General features: G+C 41.5%; 1 protein-coding gene and 1 pseudogene across 1 annotated transcript in view; one reads left to right on the plus strand and one right to left on the minus strand.

Moving 5' to 3' along the window:
* The window catches only part of dlg2 (discs, large homolog 2 (Drosophila)), a 916,179-nt gene that overhangs the window by 667,394 nt on the left and 227,999 nt on the right, over positions 1-20,786 (minus strand). Inside the window, 2 exon segments of the mRNA XM_041198640.1 lie at positions 15,399-15,543; positions 16,872-17,008. Of these exon segments, the coding sequence (XP_041054574.1) occupies positions 15,399-15,543; positions 16,872-17,008 (282 nt within the window).
* Positions 2,151-2,251, plus strand: LOC121284549 (annotated as a pseudogene).

The raw sequence follows: 20,786 nt of genomic DNA on the forward strand, positions 1-20,786 counted from the left end.
AAAAGGGATTGGAAAGGGGGTGGGGATGGAGGAGAGAGTTCATGATCTAAAACTGTAGAACTCAATATTCAGTCCAGAAGGCTATAAAGTGCCTCGTCGGAAGATGAGGTGCTGTTCCTCCAGTTTGCGTTGAGCAATGTTCCAGTGAAGTTCAACAAAATACCCTCACATGTTCATCTGGCCTCATCTCCTCTGGAGACTGCCTGTTCAGCCCTCACCATCTAGAGGCCACCTGAACAGATCAATATGTGCCCCCACACACACCCTGGGTTACTCTCCTTCGCCAATACAGTTCTCATCCTGTAGCCTCTTCCTTGCCTGAGGCCACTTCTCCTTCCCCAAGCAAACCCTAGCCCTGCAGTCATTGAAAAGCCACCCACACATGGCTGATCTGTTAGGTAGAGACCTGCCCTGAGTCCCTACTAAAATTGATGCGGTGCTGTCTCTGAAGCCTGGCACTGATGACTGCGAGTGCTGACCAAAGCAAGGTAGGCAAACAAACCTTGAAGTCCTGAGCAAAATGCAGCCCACCAGGTGCACGTCACTTACTTATGTGCTGTTGTGAAACACGTCGGCGTGTTTTCCCGCCGCTGTGTGCCAATGATCCAGCTGGGGAGGGGAAACAATTCCAGTGGGCAGGCCTAATAACGATATGCTAATCTATTATATTAAGGTTTCCAACGTCCAATGGTGGAGAACACAGCCCACCATTGGCAGGCTGAGCGGATGATTGCAAACTGGCTTCACGCCGTCATGAAACCGATCATGCCATATTGTCCGCTCACGCCAACGAACACACCTGATGCCAACGGGCATGGAAAATCCCAGCCGTTAAGTAAGTGGGGTAACAAGATGGCAGTTAAAGTATAATATGGAGACGTGTGAAGTTATTCCTGACAGTTGGAGCACTGCTAAAGACCAGGCCCATGCCTCATGCTGATGATGGGCCTCTGGGGCCCGCCAAAGCAAACCTGTTGGGGATGCAGAGATAGCAGGGGACTACCATGGAAGAGATGCCAGAGGCAATGTGCAGCCTCTGGTGGAGGGCAAATGAGTTCTATCCAAGCCATGAGTTCTGTCAAGGATCTGGCATTTGGATTTGGCATCATGGCTTCCTCCATGGGGACGTTAGCAACCACCATGAAGAGCCAGGTTCCGAACACTCAGTGGCTGTCAGGTATGCACTTCGACTTGTGTTCCTTCAATCTGGCTATGGGCTGTATACCATGTTGGCTAGGCGAAAGGTGGACAAGGCATCACAACCACCTTCCAGGTGCCCTTCTTCTCCTGGAGTCAGGGAGGTGCCATTGCGTACCATCAGGGAGGAAGAGCATTGACTTCCACCTGGAGGGCATCATTTCAGAGAGCTCCATCCCCTCTGCCAGTGATACCAATACCTCCAGAAGGTGAGGTCAACGAGGATGCTCCTGCACCTATGCAGGGGTCCCTCAACAGGCTGGAGCCTTCTAGGCCTCAGACTACCAGAGGACAATCATCAAGGTCATCTCAAGCAACAGGGCATAGCACTCAGCAGGCTACCTCCACCTCAGATGTGGGTGTTGAGGTCGCTTAATGGTAAAAAAAAGTCACAGGCCTGTAGGTTGGTGTGAAGGGACTGTGCCGGATGTGGTGGCAGTTCCACAGTGACATTTCTTCAGGCTGAAATCAAGAAATTCTGAAGGGGTCCCACTCTGGCTGAAATCAGGATGCAATGAGTGCATGCAGTTGTTGGGTAAGAAAGTCCAAATTTTCAGTTTGTACAAACCAAATTTAGTTTGTAGTTTGTAATTGGCATTAAACTGATATCTGGAGTTTAAATTCTGTAGTTGCCAGCCTTAAGCAGGGTTTTTTCAAGGGTTCCAGTGAAAGAACAGCTTAATTAAGAACAAGCTGAAACGGGATCCTCATTAAGTGACTCAGCTAGGCTTTCTGTGTTAGGAGCATATAAATTCAGCTAGCAAATTCAGTTTAACCCAGGACTGCGTGCACGCAGTTGTTGGGTAGGAAAGTCTAAATTTTTATTTTGTACAGACCTAATTTACTTCGTAGTTGGTATTAAACTGAAATCCACAGTTTAAGTTCTATAGTTGCCAGCCTTAAGCAGGGTTTTTTCAAGGGTTCCAGTGAAAGAGCAGCTTAATTAAGAACAAGCTGAAATGGGGTCCTCATTAAAATTGGAACGATACAGAGAAGATTAGGATGGCCCCTGCAGAAGAATGACACGCAACTTCGTGAAGTGTTAAAATTGTGACTCAGATAGGCCTTTTGTGTTAGGAGTATATATAAATAGCCAATTTAGTGCAATTTAGCACTTGAGCGCAACTTAAAATAGAATGCTGGAGTTGAGCGCTTTGTGTTTAGGCCTCTAATCTTTTTTGTTCTCTCTTTTCCTTAAAAGTAACTTGTTAAGTATAAAATTGATACGGTGTAGAAAAATAATTACAATAAAGTGTAAAAAGCAGGGATACTAAAGTAATTAGTTAATAAATTAAATAAAATACGATAGTGATGGTAGGGCGGGTGATGTATTGCTGCTGCAGCATATGTTAGCTGGTGGATGCCAAGGTGTAACACATAGGAGTAAGTGTTTGCAGCTCGAGGAACTTTGGATCAGAGTTGAGGAGCTGGAGTCTGAGCTGTGGACATTGCGCCACATCAGGCAGGGGGTAAAGTTAGCTGGACACTTTGCTCCAGGAGGTGGTCACTCCCCACAGATTAAGTAATTCAAATTTGATCTGTGATCAGGGACAGGAGGGTGAGAGTGCAGGTGAGGCAGGTATGGGGACCCAGGGGGTAGTGTTCAAGGAGCCTCGGCCCCTGCAATTGTCCAACAGTTATGGGGTTCTTGCAAGCTGTGTGCACAGGAGCAGGGACTGCAGGGAGGATGAGCAAACTGACCACGGCACTGTGGTACAGGGAGCCATTCAAGTCAGGGGAGGAAATAGGAACATAGTAGTGGTAGGGAACATTATAATTAGGATGATAGATACTGTCCTATGCAGCCATGATCATGAATCCCGGAGGCTGTGTTGCTTGCCCGGTGCCAAGGTTAATGACATCTCCTCAGGGCTGTAGAGGAGCTTGGAGTGGGAGGGGAGGGACCCAGTTGTCATCGTCCACCTTGTTACCAACGACATCAATAGGACGAGAAAGGAGGTTCTGCTGAAAGAATTTGAACAGATAGGAGCTAAATTAAAAAGCAGATCCACCAAGGTAATCTTGGCATTACTACCTGAGCCACGGGTCAAACTGGCATAGGGTAAATAAAGTTGAGGAGTTAACTGTGTAGCTCAAAGATTGGCATGCGAGGAATGGGTTTCAGTTCATGGGGCACTGGCACCAGTAATGGGGTAGAAGGGAGCTGATCCGGTGGGACTGGCTTCACTTGAACCACACTGGGACCAGTGTCCTGGCAAATTGAATAACTAATGCGGTAGAGAGGGCTTTAAACTAAATAGAGGTAGGAAGGAGGGTTGTGAAGAGGCGATACATAGGCTTATAAAGCAAAAGGATATGGCAGCAATGCAGGGCAGCTATTTAGATAATGATACCCAGAATGTGACAGGAAAGGACAGAGTGTACAAACAAATAAAAAGCAGCAAATAGGGTCAAAGGGGGAAAAATGTTAAAATGGCAAAATTAATGGCTCTTAAATGCACATAGTATTCAGAACAACGTAAATGAATTAACGGTACAAACAGAGGTTAATGGCTATGGTCTTATAGACATTATGGAGACATTGTTACAAGGAGATCAAAGTTAGGAACTAAATATTCAAGGGTATGCGAAAGGCAGGAAGGAAAGGGTGATGGGGTAGCTTTGTTAGTACGAGATTTATAAGTACAATAGCATGTCAATGTAGTGCCCATCATCCCTGCATTACTGCACAACATTGGTTTTCAATCCCCAAAACTAATCTTTTCTATGATTAAATCCCTTCAGGATCTCACATTCCTTACGAACTATACAACACCCTACTGCTGTGACCTATCCCAAATTTTCCACTTCTCTAACTCAATAGCATGTACATGCCCCGCACCAACCTCCCGCCCAGTTTCACCACAATATTCGTTGGCTGTGCCTTCAGCCACCTTCACCCTACAATCTGGAATTCTTTACCAAACCTTTCTGCATCTGTGCTCTCTTTTTCCTAAAAGATGTTGCAAATAAAATCAAGGACTTTGATTGTCTCAGCTGCTGAGGGATGGTCACTTTACACAAAGTTTCACTAATGCGTGTCCGCATTCCCCCCCCCCCCGATGCTCTTGTGCCCCACCATCATCCACAGTGCAGTCCTTGCTCCCTCCCCAACTCGCCTCAAGCGCAGGGCAGCCCTTGCCACCCCCCACCACCCAACACACATCAACCTTGAAGTCCAACAGGCAACCCTCGCAAGCATTGCACAATGTTGCTGTGCACTCACCTCCAAGTTCCCCTCGAAGTGCAGGCAACCAAATGCACACCTTATATATTCTGTTGTGAAACACTTTGGTGTGCAATCACATCAATGTACTCGGATGATCCAACATGGTGGGGGGGGGGATGATTCTGGTGGGATGGGCTTATAATGATATACAGATGTATTACAATGAGGTTCCCGACGTCTGATGGCGGGCCGCGTTTCCAGCCATTGGCATGTTGGATGATTGCAAACTGGTTTCACAACATTGCAAAATCGATTTTTGGCCTTCTCACCATATTGTCTGCTCACGCCACTAAACAACACCTGTGGGCAGGAAAAATTCCACCCTTTGTCTTCTTCTCTGACCACTATCTCAAGCTGAACCAAACTGCTTATATCCTTGGCATTCAATCCTGCTCCAAAATGTGCTTGCAACCCCATATTTTATCCAACACAAAGATTGGCTACTTTTACCTCCATTATATCATCCACCTCTGCGTCAAACTCAGCCTTTGTCATTTCGAAAGTTAACTATTCAAATTCTCTACTAGTCAACCTCCCAGTCTCTTTTATATCCGCATCAGATTTCGCTCACCCATTATCCCTGCCATTGCTGAACAACATTGGTTTTCAATCCCCAAAACCAATCTTTTCTATGATTAAATCCCTTCAGGTTATCACATTTCCTGCTAACTATACAAATCCCTACTATTATGACCTATCCTAAATTCCCCACATCTCTGACTCAATAGCATGTACATGCCCCGCATCAACCCCCCCACCCAGTTTCACCACAGTATTGGTTGATGGTGTCTTCAGCCACCTTCACCCTACAATCTGGAATTCTTTACTAAATCTTTCTGCATCTGTGCTCTCTTTTTCCTATAAGATGTTGCAAATAAAATCAAGGAAAGTCCAAAAATGTTTTATGAATACACAAATAGCAACAAAGTAACTAAGGAAAAAGTAGGGCCTATTAGATGCCACATCGATAACCTGTGTGTGGAGGCAAAAGACTTGGGTATGGCTCTTAATGAATACATTGGGTCTGTCTCATAAAAGAGGAAGACAATGCAGGCATTGTAGTTAAGGAGGAGGAGTGTGTAATAATGTATGGCATAAACATATGGAGGGATTAACCAGTTTAACATTTTGAATGTAGATAAGTTATCATGCCTGGGTGAAATATATCCCAGGTTGCGAAGAGAAGCAAGTGAGGAAATAGCAGAAGTTCTGACCATCATTCTTCAAATCTCTCTGGCTATATGCACGGTGTTAGAAGACTGCTAACATTGTACCATTGTTTAAAAATGAAGGAAAGAGTAAACTAATAATTACAGGAGAGTTAGCTCAACCTCAGCTGTGGGCAAATTATTGGAAAAATTGCTGAAGGCCAGTATAAATTGAAAGGCACAAATTAATCAACGGCCAGTCAGATTTGTTAAGGGAAGCCTGTGTCTGACTAACTTAGTTGAATTTTTTGAGGAGTTAATAAGGAAGTTCTGTCAGGTAGTACATTTGATGTAGTCTACATGGATTTTAGCAAGGCAATCGACAAGGTCCCACATGGCAGACTGGTCAGAAAAGTAAAAGCTCATGGGATCCATGGAAAAGTGGAAAGTTGGATCCAAAAATGCTTAATAACAGGAAGTAAATGTTAACGGTTGATTTGTGTTTTTGTGACTGTAAATTCATGTTTTCCGTGGATTCCACATGGTTCACCGCTAGGTCCCTTGCTTTTCCTGGTATATATGAAAATGATTTGGACTTATTTGTAGAGGATATACTCAAGAAATTTGTAGTTGATACAAAAAATTGGCGCACGGCTGATAGTGAGGAAGAAAGCCATAGAAGATATCAGTGGACTTGTCAGATGGGAGAGAAGTAGCAAATGGAATTCAATCCAGTGAAGTGTGAGGTAATGCATTTGGGGAAAGCAAACAAGGCAAGGGAATAGACAATAAATGATGGGATACTGAGGTGCAGTGGAGCAGAGGGACCTTGGCATGCACATCCACATACACTTGAAGTTAAAAGTATGGGTATATAAGATGACTGAGAAGGCGTATGAGATATTTTCCATTATGAATGGAGGTATAGAATATAAGTGCAGGGAAGTTATGCTAGAACTGTTTAAACACTAGTCAGGCCACAGCTAAAGTACTGTGTACAGTTCTGGTCACTGTGATTATGAGGAGGATGTGTTTTCACTAGAGAAGGTACAGGGAAGATTTAGGGTGTTGCCAGAAATGAAGAATTTTAGCTATGAGGAAAGATTGGATAGGCTGGAATTGTTTTCTTTAGAACAGAGGAAGCTGAGGAGAGATTTAATTGAGGTGCATAAAATTAAGAGGGGCTTGGATATAATAGATAAGGAGGACCTATTTCCCTCAGCTGAAAGATCAATAACCTGGAGGCATAGATTTAAAGTAATTTGCAGAAGGATTGGAGGGGAGCTGAATTTTTTTTCACTTAGAGGATGGTGGAAATGGTGGAGGCAAAAAACCCTCATCACATTTAAAAAAATACTTGGCTAGCCACATAACGTACCATAACCTACATGGCTACAGACCAAGAACTAGGGAGTGGGATTAGGTTAGATAGCTCTACTTCAGACAGCACAGAAATGTAGTGAATGGTCTCTTTCTGTGTTCTATGTTTTCTTTATTCATTTCTATGGCCAGGATTTTACAGCCCCACCGTGGCATGTCTCCCCGCCCCCCTCCATGGCGGATGCAGCGAGCCATTTAAACCTTCACTCAGTTCGACGGGACTGTAATATCCCACTGGGTGGGAGGGTCCGTAAGATCCTGGCCTATGTTTATACCCTGCTAAAAACTCAGCTTTTTGACAAAGCTTCTGGTCTTCATTATATCTTTCTTCAGCTTAGCACAATTTATTTTATTATTATGCCTCGGTGAAATGCTGTGCGATTTTTTTCTACATTATAGGAGCTACATAAATACAAGGTTATTGTTGTTATTGGGAACTATTTTTATTTTAATATGCATTTTGTGGAACCTTTGTCTCAGCATTTATCTTTTATTTATCCAGTTCTTTCCTTTTTCCACCTAAGTTAAGTTCCAAGGGACTATTAATATTACATTCTCACAGGCAGCTATGTTAAACAAAATCAAACATCTCCTAAATGCTTGCTCCTAGGAAATAAAAATGTATATTTTTCTACTTTTTCTAATTACTTTCGAGATAATTACACTCACTCAGAATCACAGAATCACAGTGCAGAAGAGGCCCTTCGGCCCATCGAGTCTGCACCGACACGTGAGAAACACCTGATCTACCTACCTAACCCCATTTACCAGCACTTGGCCCATAGCCTTGAATGTTATGACATGCCAAGTGCTCATCCAGTTACTTTTTAAAGGATGTAAGGTAACCTGCCTCCACCACCCTGCCAGGCAGTACATTCCAGACCGCCACCACCCTCTGGGTAAAAAAGTTTTTCCTCGCATCCCCCCTAAACCTCCTGCCCCTCACCTTGAACTTATGCCCCCTTGTGACTGACCCTTCAACTAACGGGAACAGCTGCTCCCTATCCACCCTGTCCATGCCCCTCATAATCTTGTACACCTCGATCAGGTTGCCCTTCAGTCTTCTCTGCTCCAACAAAAACAACCCAAGTCTATCCAACCTCACTTCATAACTTAAATGTTTCATCCCAGGCAACACTCCTTAAGAAATGGTCTAAACCTCTGAAATAAAACTCGTCTGGGATCTGATCCAAGAATTAAAATGTGACACACTTTTGAGATGTTTTGGGCAGTTGTTTTGCACTGGATCAGGTACTGGCCTGTTTTAAAAGAAATATCTCCACTATGGCACCACAGAAGATAAATACTATGGTTGGGGCCACTGTGAATTGTGCCTTTCTCATGATTAAATTAAAGCTGCATCCTACACAAATACAAAGTGCCTGTTAGTTATTAACTTAAAATGTTATCAAAGAAGCCTAGGGTACATATTTTAAAAACAGCCCAACACACCTGTGCCTAGCATATTGGAGATTCTAGTCCCTGTAAAAGTATTACCCTACCCAGATAGCCAACCACATTTCACTATCTCAAAAATATTTGACATTAAAAAACAGCATTGATCAGCAACATTAATAATCTATGAAATCATCACTAACATCTTGGGGGATATTTCCATTGGCATTGCAGGGAAAAAAACTACTGCCGCAGTCCCACTTCTAATCCAGTTGATGCCATCTTGTAAAAAACCACCGGGGTGGCTGGAGTGCTTGCCCATTTTGGGGGGCAAGCTCTTCTAATAAGCAATTTGGAGTTCAACGACATGTATAGGACTCTGATTGAGATTGTGAGACAACTGGACAGAGATTGCCTGTCACAGTAGTGAGGCTGAAAAAGCAGGAAGTTTAAAATTGATTTTGTGAGACCAGAAAGAGCTGAGAACCTTGGTACCAGTAGGATGGTCTCTGGACTGTTTGATATTGCCAGAGACCACTGGCAGAATGGTTTTGGGACACAATCTTCAAAATGGACTGGATGTCAATTTGGCTCAAAAAGGCAGCTGGCTGATTCTCCCTCTTGCTCATGTGCTGATTGTTAAAATCAACTCCTACAGTTATTAAGTTCATTAATTAACCTGGAGCAGTATTCTAAACTCCTTTAGAAAACCTGAAAAAACTAACAAACTTGAGGTTGTTTCTTTTGTAATCTAAAAAAAGAGGGGGAAAAGACTTTTATATGCATTAAAGGTTTAATCTAAGTTCTAGAAAAGGGGATAAGCAGGTTCAACTAAACTGTTGGCTTTCCTGTAAAAATGCAGTAGCATTTGTTTGATCATTCTGATACTGTCAGAAAACATGTAGCTCCCAAACTGTAATTACCAGCACAAGTTAGATAGGCAAGAGACTAGGCTTGTTAAAGATTCATCAGCATCAATGAAGCTAATTTCTTTCAAGTACGTTAATAACATTTTCATATTCTGTTGCATCCTTTCTCCTTGTTTAATTCAGTGGTTGTACAGTGGCATTAATTTGCCACAAACCTGTAACAGTGCCCTGCCATCCCAAGAAATACTACTACAACCTGAACAAAATTTCCAATTCTAGAATTATCCACCCATCTAAATACTATTGGAGTAATAGAAATGTTGTGCAAGATATAAAAGCACAAATTTGTATTCAAATATCACTTTATGGCCTCCCTATCACAATAATCTCCTCCAGCCCTACAATCATCTGAGATCTAGCACTTTGCACATCCCCAATTTTCTTTGTTCCGCCACTGCCAACAGTCCCTTTAGGTACCCAGGCCCTAAGTTCTGGGGCAGAAATTTCCGCCCATCGGGGGGGGGGTGGGTTTGTGCAGGGATGGGCGCAAACCCGATTGGGGACGCACTGCCATTTTATGTGGGTGGGCTAATTAAGGCCCGCCCATTGTGACGCGCGCCTGGAAGTGCTGAGCACTCCCTGTGCGGGCAGGGGGGAAGCGGATTCCCTGAGTAGTTCCCTGCGGTCTTTCGCACACACGCACGAAAGAGTGCAGAGATCTCCCTGAGGTACCTCCATGCCTCAGGAAGATCAGTTTAAGGTTTTAAAATTTAACTAAAGGAAAAAAAAACTTTTAAAACATGTCCCCTCATGTGACAGTGTCACATGAGCTGGGACACGTCAATGAATTTTTTCAAAAAATTTTATTTAATTAATAAATCCTTCAAGAAACCTCATCCCGCCCGTGGATGAGGTTTCATGAAAAATGTGAAGGCTGCCTGGGCTCTTCACCTGCCCGCCAACCTTAACGTTGGACAGGCAGCTCAGTTAAGTACTTGAATTAGTTTTTAACAGGCCTTAGTAGGCCTTTGACAGTCTGGTGGGCGCACAGCCGACTCCGCTGCACGCCCACCAAACTGAGGATCAGAATGATGCGGGTGACGTCAGGACACACGCCCGTCATCAATGCACATCATTTTACGCATCGGCAAGCGGGCCCACCACCTGCTCACAGATGGGAAAATGCTGCTCCTCGAATTTCCTACCTAAATCTCTGCTTGTCTCTCCTCCTTTAAGTTTTGGCTTAAAGTCCACCTCTTTGACCAAGCTTTTGGTGACCTATCCTAAACTGGTCATCTGAAACTAATATCTATTTATATGGCTTAGTATCAAATTGTGCCTGGTACTGCTCCCATGAAGCATCTTGGAATGCTAGTTGCTGTTCTGCATAAAAAGAGTTCCATAACAAAACTAAGTAGCATGCAAAGCTTGATACAGTGTTAACACTGAAACAAGAGGTGCATTTGGCAATCTAAATAGGATTGTAATATTCCACCATCTGGAGGAATAAAAGCTTTGTGAAACATTAACTTGTCAATGGTAAAAGTAGGTCAAAACTTTCCCATTCCACAAGCCAACCTTATTTTCTCCAGATTATTTCAGGAGCTGTTATTGAGCTAGTGTTCACTTGTAATGTAATCAATAAAGGCTGGTACTGATAGCAGAGAGTAGAGTTGGATAATTATTATAACAATCCATTTTCTCAACAGTTACATCGACAGCTATGAACTTGGTCTTCTGAATGCTGAGATGAAATATTTGTCTACCTATTGTTCAATTTTTTTTGCCTCTAGCAATCCAATCTTTGTATTTGGGAAGGGGATTTAATCAATGGAGCATCTCGTGTAGCATATTGAACGGAGTTTAGTTGGGATGTGACAATTGACTTTAAAGTTTTTCTACTCAGTTATTGCTATCATCCATTTGGTTTGTATAAAGGTACTGAACAGTTATTCACAAAGCATCATGTTTTCACATATAACATTACAGCATTGTGGTTCACTGTTTTAGCTTATTTTACTCCCTGGTATAAAGCAAATAAATGAGATTTACATTCCCAGTATTCGTACTTACAGAGAAATGATTTTGCATGACCCAGCTCCTGTGATTTTAACCAACAATTTATCTTAAAAAATGTATTTCTCAATTCATTCATTGAGCTTATTAATATATTTAACTTTTGTATATTAAAATCTATAGGTGGATCCCATTACAGTGATAATTCTTATGTCAAATAGATAGATGAGGTTTTATCTTTGGTGCCTAAATTTACTTGTAATAGCTATTCATGAGGTTTTGATTAGGACTTGTAATGATAAATATCACACAACATTAGCTTTCAAAGGAGTGACTGTTAATATACACTTATGTTGTGATGTTGCCACATTTTCACATGTAACCTTTTGGTAACATGCTACGTTTAAGCACAATCACAGAATTTAAGGATGATTTATATGTGCTTTGTGTACATTCATTTTGAGAATTGTGCAGAACCTTTTGCACGCTCTCTTTCATTATGCACAAGGTGCAAATATGCTCGTGTGGAGGTGGTAGCTGAAGAAACAGGTGCTGAAGCATCCAGCCTAAGATGCACCATTGTGGATTCAGAAGATAGTGCTTCTCCTCAGAGCCTCAAAAATGTGTGCGTCTATACAGCAAACTGCACAAAGCCATTGTGGATGCTATCTACATAATATGCATGATGACGACTTTAAAATCATAGTTGTCAAAAGTTTGATCTGTTGATAGTTGTCATATGTGACTATTCCCACTCAGAGAAACCCTGCCACTGCTGCATATTGCCTTTTTCTACAGGAAGTTTACCTTTTGCAAGCATAGTGGTTGTCACTTCTTTGCGCACTGCAGACTGCATCGCTTTGGTAAATGTCTCCTACAGCAACTTGGAATGGACTGGTAGCATGAACACTTCATGCTCCAGTAGCCTTCATTTCCATGGAAATAGCTGTCCCTGAACCAGATGCCTTGTGTTAATAATTCATCAGCAGATATTATAACTCTGTGGCAGTCTGTCTTGTGAAGCCCATGTGCCAAAGATAAGTCTGTTCTGATATCCAGATACAGTTTGCAGTGTTGTGACAAGTGTATTGCAATATGCCTTTAAGGGATAGCAGCATGTCATCAATAGAAGGAAAGTGTGTCACGTGATCCAGTCTCAGTTTCAATTGGGCCTTTGTGCAGAATACAGCACATACAGTTCTGCTGCTGATGTTTTCAAGTTTTCTACATTTGTTTAAATGTTCTCATGAGCCTAGTCTTAATAAATGAACCCACAACTTAGGTGCAAAATCCCTTATGAGAGATTGCTGCCTTTATGTCATTGTAAAAATATGACAAAGTGTGGCCAAAATGACTTAAGGATCATTTGAACTTGCATTTGTGCTTGCAGAGAATCTTCTTTCTCATCTCACAATGCAGCATATTCATATTCCCCAAAGCAACATCCACGCTTGTCTGTTTGCAAGGTACTTTATCAAAGTCAGTAAAGAAACAAGAGTAAAGATTAATGCTGATACAAAAAACTTGTAATAATGGATCCTTCCCAACTAAAAGAACCAAATCATAATACAACTACAGCTAACCAATACATAACCATACTTAACCCACGATTCTTTTCCCCGCTTAACTTCCAGAAAAAAGAAACTTCTTTTAACCCTTTATGAGATCTATTTGAGAAGGCTGAGGGCCTAAATAAATGGATTAAATGAAAGTGAACATGGATTTAAGCATATTGTGTTTGATCAACTTGTTTGATTTCTTTGATGAAGCAACAGGGAGAGTGGATAAGGTAATTCAGTTTTAAATTTTAATAAAGAAAAAAAAATTAAGACATGTCCCCTCATGTGACAGTGTCACATCAGCTGGTCAATGAACTTTAACAAAAACATTTAGTTAATTAATAAACCCTTTATGAAACCTCATCCGGCCTGTGGATAAGGTTCCATGAAAAATGTGAAGGCCGCCTGAGCTTTTCGCCTGCCCATCAGCCTTAAGGTTGGACAGGCAGCTTTCTCAATGGGCTTAATTAATTAATTAATGACCTTAACAGGTGTTTGATAGTTTGGCGGTTGTGCAGCCGAGACAGCTATGCGCCCGCCAAACTGAAAATCTAAATGATGCGCAGTGACATTGGGATACATGCTCGATGTCGCCCCGCATCATTTTACGCCTTGGCCAGCGGGGACGGGGGCCGCTCGCTGAGCAGAAGATTCAGCCCTAAGTGTTTTGATAGAGTAAATAAGGAGAACTTATTCTCAGAGGCAGAAGGACTGGTAACCAGAAGACACAGATTTAAGATAATTGATATAAGAGTCAGAGGCAAGGTCATGAGAATTTTTTATGCAGCAAATTATTATGATTTGGAATTCACTGCCTGAAAGGGTGCTGGAAACAGAATCAATAATGACTTTTGAAAGAGAACTGGATAAATAATTGAAAAGGAAAAATTTGCTGTGCTGTATGGAAACAGCAGAGGAATGGGACTAAGGGGATAATTCTTTCAAAAAGCTGGCATAAGCATGATGGACCAAATTGTTGCCTCTTGGGCAGTTTCATTCTACGATTCCAAGGGCAGAATTTTTCACTCCTATCAGTGGCGGGAATCAGGGGTACTATATTTCACATGATGGGAAAAGTCAGTATTCCGTCGGTGGGGAATTAGTTTGGAATTTTGTTCTCCTGACTGTGAGAGTGGGTTAAAGATGGCTCAAGTTTCATCTGATCTATGTCGGTAACCACATTTGTATTCCTATGCATCTCATGAATGCTCATTAAAAGGCTAAAATGTTGGAATTACATTCCCCCCTCCAAATTAAGTGCCCCACAAGTGGATTATCAGAGCAATTTGTTTCCCAACTGTACATAAGTGGCATTCACTCAGTCAATGAAAGAGTTAAAAATTTAATTCAGCTAAAAACATAGAACAATGACTGGATAGTAATGAGATAAGGATGCTGACATAGATGTATGGGGTAATGAGAAAGGTGAAGATTGTGGGAGTAACAAGGTAAGTAGCTGAGAAGAGATTGAAATGATGTGATCATCTATTGTGGAAAGAAAGTGGTAAGGCGAGTGGTGGAGATGGAACTACCAGGAACGAGGAGATACCAGGAAGGAGGAGAAGAGGAAGACCTAAGATCAGGTGGAAAGATGCGGTGGCGAGAGACCTAAATGCAGTGGGATTGGAAGAGGATTGGGGGACTGGCAGGAGGAGATGGAGAAGGGCAACCAGCATTGTGGTGACTCCAAGTCAAATGGGAGAAGAGGAAAAGTGCAACTATGACTGAATCACAATAAGTAATTCATTGAGGCAAAATAAAATCAAGTGATGCATTTTATTGCATGCAAACAACTAGACAGTGTTTAAGGTAAGATTTTAACTCACTCAAACACATTCATTGTTTCATAGTTGCCATTTGAACTCTTGATACTCTTTTGAGTAAACCTGTTTCCATCTGTTTCAGATGAAGTTACATTGTTTCATAGTTTGCCATTGTGAGATTTGAACTCTTGATCTTGGGGTTACAAGCCCAGTACCATAACCACTTGGCTATTTAGGCCAAGCATCAAACATGTTCACTTGCACAGGGTTAAAAACCAGGTCTTAAATGTCTCCAGCTGCACCTTATTTCAAATCAAATTGTTCTTAAAAATACCCTGGTTACTTAAGCATTTTCTGTTTTTTTCTGTAAAAATGTACATAACAGGTGATAAATTATCTCTCTGAAGGTCTTGTGTCAGTTTAGAGACATTCCTGAGCCAGAAAGTAAGTGTGCAGCAGCGGAATTAGCACCATCATTGAAACAACCTGGTTGAAGAATTGCATCTTCATCTATTTCATTCCAATGTTCTATAACTGTCATCCTAATAGGAATACTCTCTGATGTCATAACTGCCCAGTTTCCGAGCCCCAGACGAATAAAATGCTAAAATAAAGTTAATTGCAAATCTCAGAAGCACAAATTTTTAAAAGGGACCTTGGAAGGACACAGTTTGATGGCAAAAGTATATCATTAAAAAAAACTATGCTATGGAAAAATAGCTAAATATTGTTGCTAATGAAGTTAATAACAGAGAATTAATGGTAGTAACTGAGTGACAAATGCTAAACAGAGTTAAAATGCAAGGTCATGATTTAAACTGGTTAAAAAAAAATCCACTTACAGTGTGTGATATCAGGAGGTCCGTAAGGGTCATTTATGTAAACAGTAGTCGGTTTTCCAACTTTAAGAAAGACCACATCTGCTGTGTGTTTCAGTACCGCTACAGCCTCTTCATGTGCTATCTCTTCCAAGCTGTAGTTATTTACCTTTTTAAAAAGACATAATTGTGTGACAATTTCCAGAGATATGTTCAATATTGAAATTGAATCATCACCTTAACTATATTTATTTATTTGTGCTGCATTTTATGATAAGGTACAAACAGGCAAAATAAAATTCCTACTGAACTTGCATACCATGCAAGACAATAAAGACCACTGTTTCAAGCTTAACAATAGAAGAATTCATCTTACTTTAGAAGAAATTTCTGGAGTAGCTCCAGCATCTGGGGCTTTATCCAAATGGATCAGTGGAAAAATACAACACATTGGCCAGTTTTACAGCTCCCTGGGGCAGGTTAACAGGTGAAGGAGACAGTAAAATTAGGCACAAAGCCTTGGATGCAGTTGCTGGAACCTATCTGCCCACCCCTACCCCCAATGCAATTTTACCCATGGCGGGGTAGGCATCTGGTGGCCCACCTCCCCTTAGGGCAATCGGTGGTTACTTAAAGGCCTCCTCTTAAGGCTACTGGGATTTTAATGGGGCAGGAGGAGGTCAGCACCAAGTATGCAACCCAGCAGCTTTCACTGCTTGGGCTGGTGGCCGGGCAAAGAGGATTGTACCTCCTTTATAGGTCATTTGTACACATTGGAAGCCCTCCCAAAGGTCTTCACAACACTGCATTACCCCCTTACCCTGTCCACCCTGGACCCCCCAACACCCCCTCATCACCACACCCACCCCCGACTTTGCCAGAGCCTGCCAGTCTGGGCCCACAATACCATCCCCCGCTTACCTTTACATCTGGGTCCATCGACGATCACCATAGGGGACTGGCCACATTTCCCTGTGACACTGCTGGGACCAGAGAGCTGCCAGCTATGTGATTGGCCAGCAGTTCTCAGAGGAGGGTCTTCCTCTGGGAGAGGAAGTGTCACCTCAAACCAGTTAACAGCCCAAGAGAAAGGCAATTTGGGCAAGACACTGAAAAATTGTCAATGATTATGGAATCATATTCTAAACTTGGACATCCTTTAAACTTCAACCAATGCCACCAAAGCATATAATGAGGTCATTCCTCCCATTGCTGCTGTGGGATCTTGGCTACTGCATTGGCTGTGATAGGGTTTGACATGCTCTGAGGATGTAAAAGGTGTTACATAAATTAAAATTGTTTTTGTCTTTAACTTGAGTTTGGACCATCACAGGAGGAGGGGATAAATTACGAGAAAAAAAAATCCAGCCTTCAGTTGCCTCCTAATCTATTAGTTTTGCAACACTAAATGTAAAAATGCATTCTTATATCTTACTTAACGTGATTTCACACAAAGCTCATAATATAATAAAATTTTACAAAAATATTATTTCTTACCATAAGGAGTCGATCTCCAATTTGTAATGTTCCATCTCTCTGCGCAGCTCCGCCATCAATTATTTTTGTAACATATATACTGTTATCACCTGGGATGTGCTGGTTACCCACACCACCAGCAATACTGAATCCTAATCCTACAGTATAAACAAAGACACTGTTTAGCATATACAATTACTGCAATTTATCCATTAAATATGTTGTATATTTAATATATAACAGAACAATGCAGAGTTGGCACTAGTTTACTTGTATGTAAGAACTTTATTTACAGTGCTTTAAAATGTCTACTCCATGTTTCAGCTCCAGCTTCCAGCTCTTTCTACAGCTTTGGTTACTTTTCTCTGAGTCCATACCCAGGTTTAACCAATCAAGCACCGTGAACGTCAATAGTTAACAATCACACATGTTAAACACAGAACAATGTAACACTACAATGTTAGTTCAATTATATTGCATATCCAAAAATTATGATTTTGATCTTCTCAATAAAAAAAATTATTTAATTATGTTAAATACAAAGTACTATTTTAACACGGATTATTTGTGAAGAATTTATATATCAATTAGTTACGATTTAATTGATCTTAATGGCTTCTTTTTAAAGGCTGTCAACAAGAAGTTCTTATATTTTTCCTCTTCAAGCTCTGCTTGAAAAGAAAGTGACTTAAATAATGCGATAAAATTTATGATCATATAATTTTATAGATTTTTACTACAATTAAAATAGTTCTATGGTGTAGGAAACATTGCAGCCCTGATTTTGCATTAATAAAGGTTTGGCAAACAGCACTCAATTGCAGTAATTTTGACTTAGAATCAGATTGGCAAAGGGAGCCTGGATCATGAGCTCAGAGTGCTTTCAGGACAGTTTTTTAGAGCAGTACGTTAAAGAGCCAACCAGAGCACAGGCTATACTAGATCTGGTAATGTGCGATGAGACTGGATTAATTAATAACCTCATAGTGAAGGTGCTCTGGTTGGCAATGATCATAATATGATTGAATTTCACAATCAGTTTGATGGAGAGAACAGTGGATCTAAGACTAGCGTTTTAAACTTAAATAAGGACAAATATGAGGGCATGAAGACAAAGCTGGCTAAGGTGAAGCGAGAAACTAGATTCAGGGATAGGCCAGTAGAGTTGCAGTGGCAGACATTTAAGGAGATGTTTCAGAATATTCAGAATAGATACACTCCAGTGAGAAAGAAATACTCTAAGGGATAGATGCACCATCCGTGGCTAACTAAGGAAGTTAAAGATAGTATCAAATTGAAAGAAAAAGCATATAATTCTGCAAATAGTAGCAGGTAGCAGGTCAAAAGACTAGACAGAATACAAAGGACAGCAGAAAATGACTAAAGGATTAATAAGGAGGGAGAAATTAGAGCACGAGAAATATTTTAAAAAATAAAGCTAGCTAGAAATACAAAAAACAGATAGTAAGAGTTTCTATAGGTATTTGAAAAGGAAAGGAGTAAGCAAAGGGAGCGTTGGTCCTCTAGAGAGTGAGCCTTAGGAACTAATAATGGAAAGTATGGAAATGGTGGATGAATTGAACAGATATTTTGCTTCTGTCCTCACTGTAAAGGATAGGAGTAACAGCTTAAAAGTAATTGTGAATTAGAGGGTGAAAGGGAGGGAGGAACTTAAAACAATTACAATCATCGGGGAAAGGATACTGAAAAAATTATTAGAACTAAAGGCTGACAAGTCCCCAGTTCCTGATGGACTTCATCCTAGGGTCTTAAAAGAAATGGCTGTTGGGATAGTAAATATATTGGTTTTAATTTTCTAAAATTCCCGAGTTTCTGGAAAGGTCCCATCAAATTGAAAAATAATTAATATGACTCCTCTATTCAAGAAATAAGGGAGACAGAAAGCAGGAAATTATAGGCCAGTTAGCTAAACATCTGTCATAGGGAAAATGCTGGAATCTATTATTAAGGAGGTTACAGCGGGGCACTTTAAAATCTCAAAGCAATCAGGCAGGGTCAACATGGGTTTGTGAAAGAGAAATCATGTTTGACTACTATAAGAACTAGGATCAGGAGTAGACAATTCAGCCCCTCGAGCTTGCTCCGCCATTCAATACGATCATGGCTGATCTCATTTTGGCTTCAACTCCAATTTCCCACCCTCTCCCCATAACCTTTCAACTCTTAACTAATTAAAAATCTGTCTATCACCTCCTTAAATTTATCCAGCGTCCCGGCATCCACTGCAATCTGAGGTTGTGAATTCCACAGATTCACAACCCTTTGAGAAAAGTAATTCCTCCTCATCTCTGATTTAAATCTACCACCCCTTAGCCTAAAACTATGGCCTCTCATTCTAGAATGCCCCACAAAGGGAAACATCCGCTTCACGTCTACTTTGTCTAAAAGGGTTTAGCATCTTATATATCTCAATTAGATCTCCTCTCATCCTTCTAAACTCTAGTGAGTATAGGCCTAAACTGCTCAATCTCTCCTCATAAGACGAGCCTGCATCTCTGGAATCAATCAAGTGAACTTCCTCTGAACCACCTCCAATGCAACTACATCCTTCCTTAAGTAAGGGGACCAAAACTGTGCACAGTACTCCAGGTACGGTCTCACCAATGCCTTGTACAGTTGCAAAAACACTTCCCTATTTTTATATTCTATTCCTTTATTAAATTTATTAAAGTTTTTTCAAGCAACATGGATAAAGGGGAACCCGTGGATGTGCTGCCCTTATATTTACAGAAGGCGTTTCAAAGTTTATTGTGCAAAATAAGAGCTCATGACGTAGGGGGTGCCATATTAGCATTGATTGAGGATTGGCAAGCTAATAAGAAACAGGGAGTAGGCCTATATGGGTCATTTTTCAGTTGGCAAGATGTGATGACACAGGGAGTGCCACAGGGATCAGTGTTGGGGCCTCAATTATTTACGATTTATATCAATGACTTGGATGAAGGGACCAAATGTATGATAGCTAAATTTGATGATTATATAAAGATAGATAGGAAAGTAAGTTGTAAAGAAGACACAAGGAGGCTACAAATCGATATAGATAGGTTAAGTGAATGAGCAAACATTTGGCAGATGGAGTATAATGTGAGGAAATGTGAAATTGTTAACTATGGCAGAAAGAATAGAAAAGCAGCATATTATTTAAATGGAGGCAGATTACAGAACTCTGACGTATAGAGGGCTTTGGGTGTCCAGGTACATGGGGCAGGATTTTGCCCCCAATGGGGGCGAAGTTGAAGTGCAGGAACACGGAGGCGGGCCTCCGATCGGCTCCCCCAATTGGGGGGGCGCCACCTTTTTAAGTGGCCAGGCCAATGAAGGCCCGCCCAGCGTGACGTCCTCACGGAAACACTATGCACTCCCTGTGCGGGCAGGGGGGAATCCCTAAACCTGAGAATGCACTCTTTCGCGCATGCGCATGAAAGAGCGCACTCATCTCCTTGAGGCTAAGTGCTGCCTCAGGGAGATCTTCTCTACAGTAAAAAATATTAAAATAGAAAAAAAAAATCCCTGACATGTCCCCTCATGTGACACTGTCACATGTGTTGGGGCATGTCCATAACTTTTTCAGAAACTCGAATTAAATCTTTTAAAACCTACATGAAACCTCATCCCGCCTATGGATGAGGTTTCATGCTTTTTCTAGTTCCCGCCAGGGCTCCTGGCCTGCCTGCCAACCTTAAGGTTGGATGGGCAGATCCATTAATTGCTTCAATGACTCTATGTCAATGGCCTCAATTGGCCATTGACAGGTCAGCGGGCGCACAGCTGATTTTGCTGTGTCCCTGCCTACCTGAAAATTTAAATGGAGGGCGGTGATGTCAGGAGTTCCGCCCAATGTCACTGCGCATCATTTTACGCGTCACAAGCGGGCCCTGCCCCCACCGCTCGCCGATTGGAAAATCCTGCCCGTGA

Source organism: Carcharodon carcharias, chromosome 11, assembly GCF_017639515.1.
Source record: "Carcharodon carcharias isolate sCarCar2 chromosome 11, sCarCar2.pri, whole genome shotgun sequence".
NCBI classification, from domain to species: domain Eukaryota; kingdom Metazoa; phylum Chordata; class Chondrichthyes; order Lamniformes; family Lamnidae; genus Carcharodon; species Carcharodon carcharias.